The 13,923-nt window shown below is 30.7% G+C and overlaps 1 protein-coding gene across 10 annotated transcripts; it reads left to right on the top strand.

Annotated features, from left to right (window-relative positions):
• The first annotated feature begins 40 nt into the window (after positions 1–40).
• Positions 41–12,791, top strand: LOC105564576. Of its 10 annotated transcripts, XM_012017038.1 has the most exons (17): positions 41–2,613; positions 2,695–2,812; positions 3,334–3,373; positions 5,302–5,609; positions 5,776–5,803; positions 5,949–6,152; positions 6,328–6,504; positions 6,689–6,841; positions 7,003–7,179; positions 7,333–7,512; positions 7,707–7,847; positions 8,012–8,179; positions 9,614–9,808; positions 10,843–11,004; positions 11,178–11,357; positions 11,754–11,933; positions 12,156–12,791. In XM_012017038.1, exons 6-17 carry the CDS (start codon positions 5,986–5,988, stop codon positions 12,184–12,186), a joined length of 1,911 nt encoding a protein of 636 aa, XP_011872428.1. In that variant the 5' UTR covers positions 41–2,613; positions 2,695–2,812; positions 3,334–3,373; positions 5,302–5,609; positions 5,776–5,803; positions 5,949–5,985; the 3' UTR covers positions 12,187–12,791. The 10 variants fall into 10 exon arrangements, with proteins under 10 accessions (XP_011872428.1, XP_011872429.1, XP_011872423.1 ...); XM_012017039.1 differs by lacking the exon at positions 5,302–5,609; XM_012017033.1 differs by having other exon boundaries at positions 5,302–5,803.
• The last annotated feature ends 1,132 nt before the right edge of the window (positions 12,792–13,923 follow it).

Below are 13,923 nucleotides of genomic sequence, written 5' to 3'. Positions count from 1 at the left end.
TAAATTTACATTAAATTTAACTAAAAACTACGTTACTTTTTAATAAAAAAAATTTTGAAATAATTTTTCATTAAATTTGTACTAAAATATTGATGAAATGATAATGAAACGAGTCAATTGAGACAGGGATTTTCAAAGATTTTTATATTCCAGCAAAATTTTATTCTACGTATTATTAGTAAAATATTCCAGGAATCATAACCGCAAAAATATTTTAATCGATATACAGACATATTTAACCATGCTGAGTCTCTTAGCATATTTTCCAAATCAAACACAATGAAGTAATGAGTTAAACTTAAACGCATTAGCTCTGGTTACTTCTGATAATATTTTTCTAATTAAACTTCCTCTTGAGGTCTAGAAAGTCATCTCGGTCTGTCTCGTTAATATGTTTATAGTACGCCACTTTATGGTATTGGACAAATATTCGCGTAAAGAGTACGTTAAGATCCTATCCGATATATATTGAGATTGTATTTAAAGCATGTAAAGATGCACGTGAATTGCGTTTCAAGAAGAATGAGAGATCGTATTGGACGAGTGGTTCCACGCAAACCGGGCTTTGCCGTCTTGTCTGCCGACGATTTCGCGAAGCTAAAACAGGACATCACGAATTCAAATCTTATCATTAACCGGCACATTAAGATAATACTTTATCGAGCGTGTGCACTCGTGTCCGGAATATCTCGTTGATCGTCGTTTAGATCAGTATTTACCTTTTGCTTAGTGTAATTTATTGTAAGTCCATTTCGCGTAAACACTTGCGTCACGATGCTCGCGTCAATCGTAAAGCAGTCGCAAGTCGCTGTACCTCAGAAAGACTGTTCTGTTTATTTTAAGCGGTATACCAGTAAATACCCTCTTTTGTTATTTTTTATTGTATGTACATTTAGGCAATAGCTTAGGGCCGTGACACATACATTGTGTAACAATATGTAGTACATGATTGTAGTAGTAAACGCGTTATTATATTACATCGGCAAAATGTCTTATTTTCCTTTTTCTAAATAACGTGTTTCAATTTTTTTCAATTAATCCCTATAAGCTACATCGAATATTTCAAATTTCTTGTATATGTTTATTCAAACTACCAAGGATTGTAAATACATGTATAGTAATAAAAACGATTATTAGAAGAGAAATAGAATAATATCTGGCACACTGTTTTGCATCAATAAACAAGATATAATATTAACGTAATGCTCGGCCACGTAATGAGGCACTAGTAGACTCTTAAATTGACTTGCTTTGAAACATTTCCGAGAATGTGTTTGAGAATAACTTCGTAATATCAAGTAACTTTGTTCGGTCATGGTCAGAAAGGTTGTCCGACGTTTTACAATAAGTTTACGCTTGCGTCTTTGACGTAAGCTATTACGTTGCTTTGTGCTCCGACTGATAAGGGGCAGTGCCACTACACAATATTTTGACATCCCCACTTTCAGGGTATTTTCAGCGCATGCACGTAACAGTTAAGCCAATGGCACATGATATTATTTCTCCTACTAAATTGCTTACGAGAGCCAATCAAGATACAGAATTTTAAACTAATAACTTAAGTGCCCATCTACAATAGAAATTTAATTATACATATATGCAATATAGCATGTATTACAAATACATATGCTTCGCATGCCTGGAAGCAACAGTAGAATTACATTTCTGCACAAATGCATATAATACTGTATAATTTATTAAATTCTGTAAGACTGTACATAAGAAATTTTTTCCAAGGCATATGTATTTAAAATAAACACACTATAGAAAGGGATTTTGTATAGGTGTACACATATCTTACATATTTTTATTTTTTGTATGTTTAAAATAAATATTTTTTATACTTTCTGAAAATACAGTTTGTATTAATAAGGTGAGTATCATAAAAAAATTCAAGAGTTGTATTTATCGACTCCCAGCGATTTCACGTAAACTTTATTATTATCTTTTCTGTGCAGTATTTTCTCCACAAGGTTCATATTGTGATGCACTCGCTTTAGCAACAGATATTCTGCGATAGTCCTCGAGTACATAGATTGCAGGATTACGCTACACTTTTACAATCTTAACTTCTTCGCAGGTATTAACGCGTCAAGCATTTATTATACGATTAAATATGCAAATTGCAAATTTTTATAGGGGGATTTTCGGGATCACTGATTACGATTTTCACATCACAGCATTGTAGGAATATTAATTCAACATGGCAGAATCAATATGGCGGATTGTGTATTTGAAAAATCAACAGCCTTTGATTATTGCAACTTATTGAGATCTGAAGAGTGATATAAAAGTTATTTAAAAATAATACTTAAGAAATTTTAATTTTAAAGACAAATATCTCGCTGAAGAAGCATTATAAAGAAAAATATTAGGAATTTATGAGATTATTTTCACCTACACTATATGTTCACGAGAAATCACTAGCCTTTACTGAGACACCCTCTATATCCAATAGAGTTCGCTGGGGTAGTTTTCTGTAACTGCCACACGAAACCCCTATCCATTATACAACTCCAGATCCCAGATGTTCCGTGAGTTTTCCTGTGTGAGGTTATAAAGGCTTATTAAAGCTCAAATTCGAACATATGAAATTTCGTGAAGCAATCAATTGTAAGTTTTTAATTTTAGCTCCACAAACAATATTTCTTATTTTCAAATATGCAAACACTGATCTCTACTTTATACATATAGGTGCTGTTTTAAAGGCATTCCCTGTTGGCAATTTGATAGACGGAAAGGAAAATGTGTTGGTTCTGTACAAATAATCAATGGAAAGTCTAGCATTGCAAATTCTTCAGAACCAGTAATTGTAATTATTGTATTGTTATCTGATTATTGTTATGTAAGATAAGAAAATATCGAAAGAGAGTCATATCCTAATTTTGGAAACTGTCAATTAAATAAGATAGATGACTGATTAATTAGGTATGTCTTTTATACTTTTATATCTTTTAACATTTAGTCTGTTCCTTCAGGAATTTTTACGCTTATTACAATTAGATGAAAAGTAGAGCACTTACAGAACGATGAAAAAACTATTTGTTTCTATTACTTTTGGAATGTTTTAAAATAAAATATTTTATTCTGTTCCTTCGATTTTGATACTTTTCTGAATCTCAGAAAACAAGAAGTATTTTAATTGTTCTATCCTTCATTGTACATATGAAGGAACAGTATATAAGGTAGCAAGTAATTTTGAAAATAAAAATATCGAAGTTATTAGTGACCTAAATTGAGATCTGACTCTTTCAAGATACCTTATTTAATTTAGATTTTAGATCTTTGTAGATACATTGTATGTCACGATAATTATCGTCTTTCTGTATCCAGATTGCTATTTTGAAAACGTGTTCAGTTTGGAGGTTTAAAGGTTTGCTTTCTGTTATGCTAGTTTTTCGAATTGTTATTGCATTCTCTAGTTAGAAGAGAGAAAAGATTTGTTATTTTTGTGTTAATGTATGTGATGTTTTTATTTCCTATTTTATTATACCAATGCTTGGTTTAGCATCAGGTAAACCAATGACACGGATGCATTGTGTTAGCATGTATCGACGTTATTTGCTTATCTGATTCTACTTTATACACTAGTAAAAAAAAACAAGAAACACTTCGCTAAAAAAGACTATATTCAAATCACTGCAACTCTGCGAAAAATCATAGATGAATAATTCAGAAAGCATTTTCAGGCTTGAAATTTATACTTTAATGTGCTATCAACAGTTTTCTAACTCCTTTTCATCTTTACTATCCTATGTTTTAATAAAGAACAGTGTTTGTCCCTTGAAATTACGTATTTGACGTTCTGCAGCTGGATAAAAGATTTGTTCTTGAAAAATACAACAGAAATATCATAAAGTACAACTTTTCTCCTACAAAATGCTTTCTTAAAAAATTTCCTATGATTTATTTTTGTAAGTTACATGATTTTGAAGCCAACGATACATTTTTTTGAAAAATGACGTTTGCCGCCGATATCAGCGTTCTTCAATATGGAGATTGCCGTTTGAATTGGGTATATTTATTAGAATATCATATGCATGTATGGGGGTAAATTTTGATGTAGGTTTGGATTTACGTGTATCATCGTCATCATCGTCAGTTACGTGATATCACAGCGGAACTTTCCTATCTTTGACACCAGGTATCAGCGTTTTCTAAGCCAACAGCATGATTATGCCACATTATGTCATATTATAAACACACTGACATAGCCACATTTACATACACACTGTGCACTCTCTCTCTCCCTCTCCCTCTCTCCCCCCTCCTCCCTCCTACTCCCCCTTCTCCAACCCTCCCCAGTGAGAAATGACTCGTCAATCGATGTCGAAACGATGTCGAATTGACATCGACACCGTCAAATTAATGTCGAATTGACGTCGAATTTGACAGTGTCGATGTCAATTCGACATCATTTCGACGAATTATTTCTCACTGGGTCTCTTTCCGACTTTATCTGCTTTTACGTGCTTAATATTTTTAACCACTGCAGATCTCAAAATACTAAACAGAATTATTAAAAATAATTAAGCTTTTTTAGACGACCATAACCGACCCGTGTTTTAATAGAGAAATTTTATTGCGTTTTAATAGAGAAAAATATTACTTCAATCAGGGTTTGAACCTGGACTTTTCTACTCTCTAGGTGGGCGTTTCACCAATTTCAAACATGCGTCATTGGTCGAATAATGTTAGAAGTTAAAAACCAATCGGCACTCGAGCTATAGTCTAGTCAGAGACAAACCATACAATGAAAAAACGAGCGAGCTCTTGCTGCATTTGTTTTAATTAAGCCTTGGTTTCCATGTACGCATTACCATGCATGCACGTCACAAAAATTGTAATGATTTATCAATACAAACTAAATAAAATAATCATATTATGTACAAAATAGTAAAATGTACATAATAAAACTTAAATTATAAGTCTTTTTACTGTAAAACCTAGTTAAATTCACTTTTTAAAGTTTCTTTGCGTATTATCCGGTTATCCGGTAGTAATGTCGAATTATCCGGTATTCAGTTGTTCGACAAATACACTATCTGGCACATCCCTAATAAACATATAATCAATTTGAAACATTTGTGGACGACATTTTAAAGTGGCTATTTTCAACACTATATGAAAGCTTAAATATCATTTTGCAAAAACTTGTGTGAACATTAATTCATTCACATTTCCATAATATCTCTGAACTAGAGCATCTTGTCCCTAATTACCCTATATTTCACTGAAAATAATATCTATTTTTCGATCTTCTATGTCCAATATCACAAATAATCTTTCTAATAATTTCAGGGGAAAAAACGTATTTTATATCGAGCACTGCATAAAATAGAACAATTAAAATGACGTTAGTTGAAGAATGGTTGTGGAAACATTACACAAAAAAAACTTTTGACATAATAATATGTAATCATTGCGAAGAAGTTTTTTCCAAACAAAATAGACTGCAAATCTTAAAACATCACTTATACGATAAACATGAAATAACGGAATTAGACGAACATCCAGACCGTGACAATATACAGCAAAATTACAAAATAACAAGTCTAACGGCAACATGCAACCATTGTATGAAAAGAATTGATCTTGCAATTATTGGTGTGAGCATTTTATTAATTCATTTAAAACTTAAGCACTCAGACAAATATAATTTAAAAGAGAGAAAAATATCACATATATGGAACAGATACGATGAAAAGGGCGACAATGTAATGTGCAAAGTATGTAAGAAAACAATAAAATTAAATAGTAAACATTTAACATCAGGTTTACGCCGACACTTAATTCATTGTCGGTAAGTACAAATAACATATTGATGATTACAAAAACATAACGTAATGGTGAAACAATATCCAAAGTGTGAAACTAAAATGATAATATGCAGTTGTGGAAAAATGTAATAAAATTCCATCTTATCACGTTTATTCTTTCATAATAAGAGGGACCAAAAATGATGATTTGGACGTACATAAGTTAATGGAAGTGCAAACAAGATCGCACGTACAATGGACGGAGTGGAAAACGTCCTTACGTAAGAAGTACATCACAACATTCACAACAACGTGCAATCGATGCAAAAAACCAATAACAATTTATTGTAGATATCCAGCATTAAGTTTAAAAGCACACTTACGTAGTTGTCCGTAAGTACACAAATAAATAACATTTCAGATATCAATGATTATAAAATATTATATATGTATAACATATAATGGTGCAATAATATCTAAGGAACGCGTGAAAACATAATGACAACAGGCAGTTATTGTAAAAAATTAATTAATTTTATATCTTATCTCTCCTTCTTTCTTTTATAAGAGCATCTACAAATAATCTTTTGGAGAAACATAAGTTAAAGAAGAAATCCAGAATAAAAGAAATATGGAATTATTATGATGTAATTGACGACATGACGGTATGCAAAAGATGTAAGAGACCAATAAAAGCAGATGATAGAGTTACCTCAAACTTACACACCCACGCTCGTATTTGTGGGTGAGTACACAGCCAAATAACACTTCAAATATTGATAAGTTCAAAAGAAATATAATGGTAAAAATATCCAAGGGCAGTGTGAATATGTAATAGTAGGTAATATATGCAATTATTGTAAAAAAAATTAAATCTCCATCTTATCGCATTTTTCTTTCATAAATCACTTAAATACTGATCACTTAAGTAATATTGAGAAGAGGAAACGAAAAGTAACACAAATATTGGACAAATTTGATATAACGGGCGACAAGGCGAAATGCAAAGGATGTAGGAAAACATTAAAAGTATGTGGTAAATATCCAGCACCAAATTTAGCTAACCACTTAAAATATTGTCGGTAAGTACACAGACGAATGACATTGTAATTATTGATGAGCGAAACAATAGAATGGTTAAATCATATCAAAGAAAAATGTGAATACTATATATATGTATAAAGGCAATGTGCAATTCTTGTAAAAAATTGATTAAACTTTATCGTGTTTACATTTTCATAAGGCCACCTAAGTTCGATGAGTTTGGAAGAGAAATAAAGGAAAGTTTAAAAATATCACACCTATGGGACGAATACGATATAACGGGCGACCAGGCGACATGCAAAGGATGTAAGAAAATAGTAAAAGTAAATAGTAAATTTCCAAGATCAAATTTATTCCGACACTTTCGCAGTTGTCCGTAAGTACATACAATAAATAAATTGAAATATTAATGAGTACAAAATAAATATCACGGTGAAATAATATCCAAGAAAAGTGTGAATATATAAAGACAATATGCAATTCTTGTAAAAAAATTGATTAAATTTAATTTCATTCACTCTTTCATAAGCCGGGTAGAAGTTGATTTGCTAAAGAAAGATGAGGTGAAAACGATACGAAGACTGTCGCAAATATGGGAAAAGTTTGATGAAGACGGAGACATGATGATATGCAAACAATGTAAAAAAGCAATAAAAATGTCTAATGCAAAGACAACATCAAGTTTACACAGTCACCTTCGTCACTGTCGGTAAGTACGCACATAAATAACATGTGAAATATTAATTAATATCTCGAAAAATTAATGTAACGATGACAATTACCAAGAAAAATGTGAATATACATATAATGACAATACGCAATTGTCATAAAAAATTAATTAACTTTTTATCACATTGTTTCTTTCATAAGATCATCTAAAAATAATCGTTCGTCTAAATATAGGCAGACACCAGAAAAAACAAACATATGGGACAATTTCGATGTAACAGGCGACAAGGCGACATGCAAAGGATGTAAGAAAACAATAAAAGTAAATAGTAAATATCCAAGAGTCAGTGTATACAGACACTTTAATAGCTGTCCGTAAGTACATACAATAAATAAATTGAAATATGGATGAGTATAAAATAAATATAATGATGAAATAACATCCGAAGAAAGTTTGTATATAATAACATATTGTATATTATACAATTATTGTAAAAAAATGATTAAATTTTATTTTATTGTGTTTCTTTTTTCATAAGGTTAGTAAATAAAGAACCGAATAAATTAGAGAAAAAAAGAATACTCTCAAAACTATGGGAGAAGTACAATATAATAGGCATAGCGACATGCAAACAATGTAAGAAAACAGTAGAAGTAAACAATAAATGTCCAAAAATAAGTTTAAAGCAGCACTTACGTTACTGTCAGTAAGTACACAGACGAACACCATTTCAAATATAGACGTGTATAAAATATATACAAGGTGTATCTAAACTGGCAAAAAAAATTTTTATGACAAGTGCTTTGTAACATTTTAAGATAAAAATTCTGATACGAAAATGTCGAGGTTGTAACAGTTTTCAAATAGGAAGAGCTTGAAGATCTCGAATAACGAGACTAGAATTTCGTACGCACAGGGATGGCAGAGTGGTAAATTTCACCAGAGATTTGCCAACTTAACCAAATAAATACGATAATGACAGCCGACGCATATCAATGTCGAATTAAATAAAAACATTTTAAGCTATTTTTATAATTCATTACATTACATTTCATAAGCAGAAATATTTTTTTAATAAAATTCTTGCATATAATTTTGACAATAATTTCATTTTTGTCAAAGATGTGTGGTTTAAGAAAGCACCTTTGCTACTGGCCACTTTGCCATCCTTGAGCGCGCAAAATTCTATCCTCGACATTTTCGCATTAGAATTTTCGTCTAAAAATGTCACAAAGTACTTGTCATTAAATTATTTTTCGCCAGTTTAGGTACACCCTGTATAATAGTAAAATAATATTCAAGGAAAGTATGAATATATGTATAGTGACCAGAGACCGGATCGCGGGCCGTTTTTCCCATGTCAAATATACAGTATAACCAGTAGGGTCACTCGTTCTTTTGTTTCACGTTCGCGCCGATCCGTACTGCGCATCCGATATGTTTTTATAATGACCAATCGCAGGATTTTTGTACGTGTGCTAGTGCAAAGTCGGTGTAACATTGAAAAATTCGCAGTAATGACGAATAACGCGTAAATATATTTATACGTTGGAGCACATTTCCGTAACATTGTATAAAATCAAACTATCGATTAATTAAACACTTTGGAAAGAACTTTGTTTAATCTTTAGAAATATTGCATTGAAAATTAAAAAATTGTTAAAAGATATCGATATTAGCATACATATGTGACAAATATATGTATACAATTTAGAACGACAAATAAAAATTGGATTATTTTTTCACAATTTTCTTTTTAATTTCATAATTTATAATAGCTTCTTTTAGTTATGATTAGCATTTGGACAATTCATAAAACTTATGCTAGTAATTATATTAATTGTTTTTATTAAAACAATTTTTTTCATAGGCCATTTACATTTACAGTAAATAATGTATGCCAGTTCATATGCGCCTTTTCTGGATACAATCCTGGAAAGGGTCCAGGCACTTTTAACCATTGATACACTGTTTATAAAAGCATGGCAGAAAAGTGAGAACGCCCAGATCAAAGGTGCCGACAAAGAGTGACCCTACTGGTTGTACTGTACTAAATATGTGCCAGCGCCACTAATGACAATATGCACTTGTTGAAAAAAATTGTTTAAATTTTACTTTAGCGCATGTCTTCTTTCATAAGGTCATCTACAAGTGATCAATCGGATAAATGTAAATCAAAGAAAAAACAAAAAATCTTAAAACTACGGGACAAGTACGATATAATATACAAGACAGCGACATGCATACATTGTAACAAAATAATAAAATTAAAACAAAGAAAATTGAATAGTAAAACTATAACATCAGCTTTAAACCTACACTTCCGTATTTGTCGGTAAGTACACGAAATAGACGAATAACATTTCAAATACTGATGCGTATAAAATATATATAAATACATATATGTATATGTATATAATGAAATAATATCCAAAGAAAGAAGTGTGCATATGACAATATGCAATTATTGCAAAAAATTTATTAAATTAAATTTTATCGTATTATTCTTTTATAAGCGCAAATTTTGAGCATCTACACTGATAGAAAAATATGTAGTATTTGAAACTAATATTGCATAGTAAAATATTTTTGGTCAGAAATATCACTTTTATATTAATTATTACTATAATATTAGTAATAGCAACCATATAGACACAGCTATGCCAACTATTTAAAAAATTTACTATAAAATATAAGCTTTTAACTTTTATTCTGTTAAAATATGTAGGTAATAAATAGTAAATTAGTTAATTATTTTTATATAGTAAATACAATCACAATAATAGTAAATTTAACTACATTTCTATCTTCCACCTTACTAATCACATGGTAAACAAAAGTGAAGTGGTTCGGAATATCCTCACTAGAGGTACGCGCGGTAGAAGACTTTCTCGTAAGAAAAAAACTGCACAGGGTGTTATAAATATGGATAAGTTTATGCATTCGTATAAGATTACTTATCTTTTCTTTGAAAGATGCTTTCTTGTACCATTCTTTATGAGTTCAAAGTGATGTAACCAATAAACATAGTGAATGCAATGTGTATATGTATAATAAAAAGCTAGGAATATTACTTCCAATATAAATACGATTATTACTATTACATATAGTTATTCGAAATTTTACTTGTGGTTGTTGTTGCAATATTTATAGTACACCTTACCAAATTAAAAGCTCGTTTTGGTTTATGACAACCATATCATAAGTTGCATGGATCAATAACGTGTCTATGAAAACTACAATATTATACATTGTTAGGTCAACCATAACTTATGTAGTTGGAAGAATTATAAAAATATGGTTAGCTCCTAAAATGAGACTATAAATTATAGTGTGATTGTGGTAACTGCAACCATTTTTTTCTATCAGTGTAAGTGAAGATGGATTAAAGAAGATACGAAGAAGATCACAATTATGGGATAAGCTCAATGTAACGGGCAACAAGGCGACATGCAAAGGATGTAATAAAACAGTAAAAGTAACTAGTAGATTTCCAACAAGAAACATAGCCAGTCACTTGAAGCATTGTCCGTAAGTATGTACATAGTAAGTAGGTACAGTTAATAAGTTGAAATATTGACAAATAGAAAATAAATATAAAGGTAAAATTATATTTAAAAGAATGTGAATGTATATAATAGCAAAACACAATGCTTGTAAAAAATTTATTAAATTTTATTTTATCTCGTTTATTCTTTCATAAGGGTATTTGCATATAATCGATTGGATACACGTAAACCAGAGGTAACACGACAAATCTCAGAACCATGGGACAAGTACGATGTAACGGGCGACACAGCGACATGCAAAGGATGTAAGGAAACAATAAAATTAAATAGTGAAACTCCAACAGCAAATTTAAACGAACACTTAGAATATTGTCGGTAAGTACACAGACGAATAACATTTTTAATATTAATATGTAGAGGAAAGTTCCCTATTATGAGATAGACTCTTAATATAAGATAGCGAAGTTTCTGTTAAATTAATAGGCACCATCTGTTGATTCCACCATAAATTTATTGCATTTTGTGTAAAACTTGTTTAGTGGAAAATTCACTGTTAGATTGTATAATCGTTGTGAAAAAGATTTATGATTGAATTTGAGTACCTATTGAAAACCTGCTATCTCATATTAGAGGACTTTCCTATATACTATACGTACATATACATAATACGTATCACGGTGAAATAATATCCAAAGAAAGTGTGAATGTATAATAACAATATTGTAAAAAGCTTGATTAAATTTTATTTTATTGCGTTTATTCTTTCATAAGGTCATCTGAAAATAATGATATGGATAAATATAAGTTAGAGAAGATACGCAGAAAATCAATACTGTGGACCAAGTTCGATGTAACGGGTGACAGAGCAGTGTGCAAACAATGTAAGAAATCGGTAAAAGTAAATGCTAAACTGCCAACAGTTAATTTAAACCATCACTTTCGTTGTTGTCAGTAAGTACACACATGAATAATATATATTTTGAAACATTGATGAATATACCCAGTCAGCTGACTACCTGGGTATAAAATAAATGTAATAGTGAAATATTATCTAAAGAAAAATGTGACTATACAATAACAATATGCAATTGTTGTGAAAAATTGATTCAATTTTATTTTATCGCGTTTATTTTTTCATAAAACATCTAAAATAAATTACTCCGATAAATACAGGTTAAAGAAGGAACTAAAGTATATGATGTGAGATAAGTACGATGTAACAAGCAACACAGCGACGTGCAAACAATATAAAAAATTAATAAAAGTTAAAAGTAAAAACTATCCAATATCGGGTTTAAACCATCGCTTTCGTCGTTGTTGGTAAGTAATCAGAAAATCGCGTATCGACAGTTCGGTGTACGATCGACAACCTGCATATCGACGCACAGTTCTGAAAAGTCGAAATAGACGCGTGAACAACATCTTAAGTAATATACATGTTATTGCGAATAATATATTACCACAGCCCCGGTGGTCGAGCTGGCTAAGACGCCCGTCACGGATTGTAGGCAGGTCCCGGGTTCGAATCCCGGTTGGGGTAATATTTTTCGCAATAAGAATTTTAATCGCCAGATATGGTCAACAAAATCACCAATATTGTTAATTACTACTGGCAACCTTAAGAATATTCTAGTTTAAAGTTTATGTATTGCGCATTGTTTATTGTGTAATACATTTATCTTATACAAAAGGCAGCGAAACCTGTGATCATACTGTACATATAACCGACACACTAGATTTGATAGATTATTCTATTCACATACGGAAAAGATTTATAGTAGTGCCAATGAAATGAACATAAGATAAATATATAAGAATGACCTATGGAATATTACAAATATTCTTGAAGAATATCCAAAATGCTCGCAGGAGTGTCTTGTGCTATTTGGGCATATGCACACATAATTCATTCACCCACATATCTTCATGTAATTAGATGTATAATTACATATTGTATGTACCTTTATCTGTTTATGAATATGGTATTGTATAATGTGTTTCTTGCTTCTAATAAAATTTCCATGTACAAGAATAATGTTATTAACATTAGTGTGAACCCGATTATACTCATTATGGTCAGATAAATTATCTCTTTGCAATATCCATTGCACTTTTTTATTTATTCTTCACCAATTCAGATTTTAATTCCATGACTTATCTCTAAAATCGGCCCCTTTTTTCTTCATATAACGTATATTAAACAATTTATTTGTAAGAGGAAAATGTAAAAATTAAGTATAAGAAGAAGAGAAAGAAGTTTAATATGAATATGATAGACCTCTTCTCCTTCATTCCTTCCTACGAGTTTGCACAAAGCCCGATTCCCCGGTTGTAAGGATTAAATTCCTTCCGTGGCACATACATCGTGCAACATCATTGTACTTACTGTCCATTGTAATAGTAAACGCAGTGAGTGCGTTCAGTAGAAAAAGTTGCTTTGTTGTAAAAGTCAACTGTTTTAAAAATCTTGACTCTAATTCGCGTATACTCTTAATCTTGTCTGAATCTAAGAGCACCCATTATTATATGTATTACGATGATAATACAGGCAAAATGTCTTATCTTTCTTTTTGAAAATAATGCATATATTTCTTTTTCTCAGTCCTATTTTCTATACTCTATAATCTATGTATAATATATTGAATATTTTGAATATCTTGTATACATGTATTTATTTAAATTATTGAGAATTGTAAATACATGTATAATGATTATTAGAACAGAAATCAAATCGCATCCGGTGCACTGTTTGGGTCAGTAAACAAGATATAATATTCATCGTAATGCTAAACTATGTAATCAGGCACCAGTAGTTTTAAAACTTAAAATAAATAACTTGCTAAATTTTTTCTACAACAATAATGAAATGGCATGGTGATAATATATTATTTCTGGAAAAATCAGTATTATTTACTTTAAATAAATTATTAAAGCAATGTAA

This window comes from Vollenhovia emeryi, unplaced genomic scaffold (assembly GCF_000949405.1).
Source record: "Vollenhovia emeryi isolate VEMERY1.0 unplaced genomic scaffold, V.emery_V1.0 DF939162.1, whole genome shotgun sequence".
NCBI classification, from domain to species: domain Eukaryota; kingdom Metazoa; phylum Arthropoda; class Insecta; order Hymenoptera; family Formicidae; genus Vollenhovia; species Vollenhovia emeryi.
The sequence above is the reverse complement of the archived record's forward strand: the minus strand, read 5'-3'. Positions and strand labels throughout refer to the sequence as shown.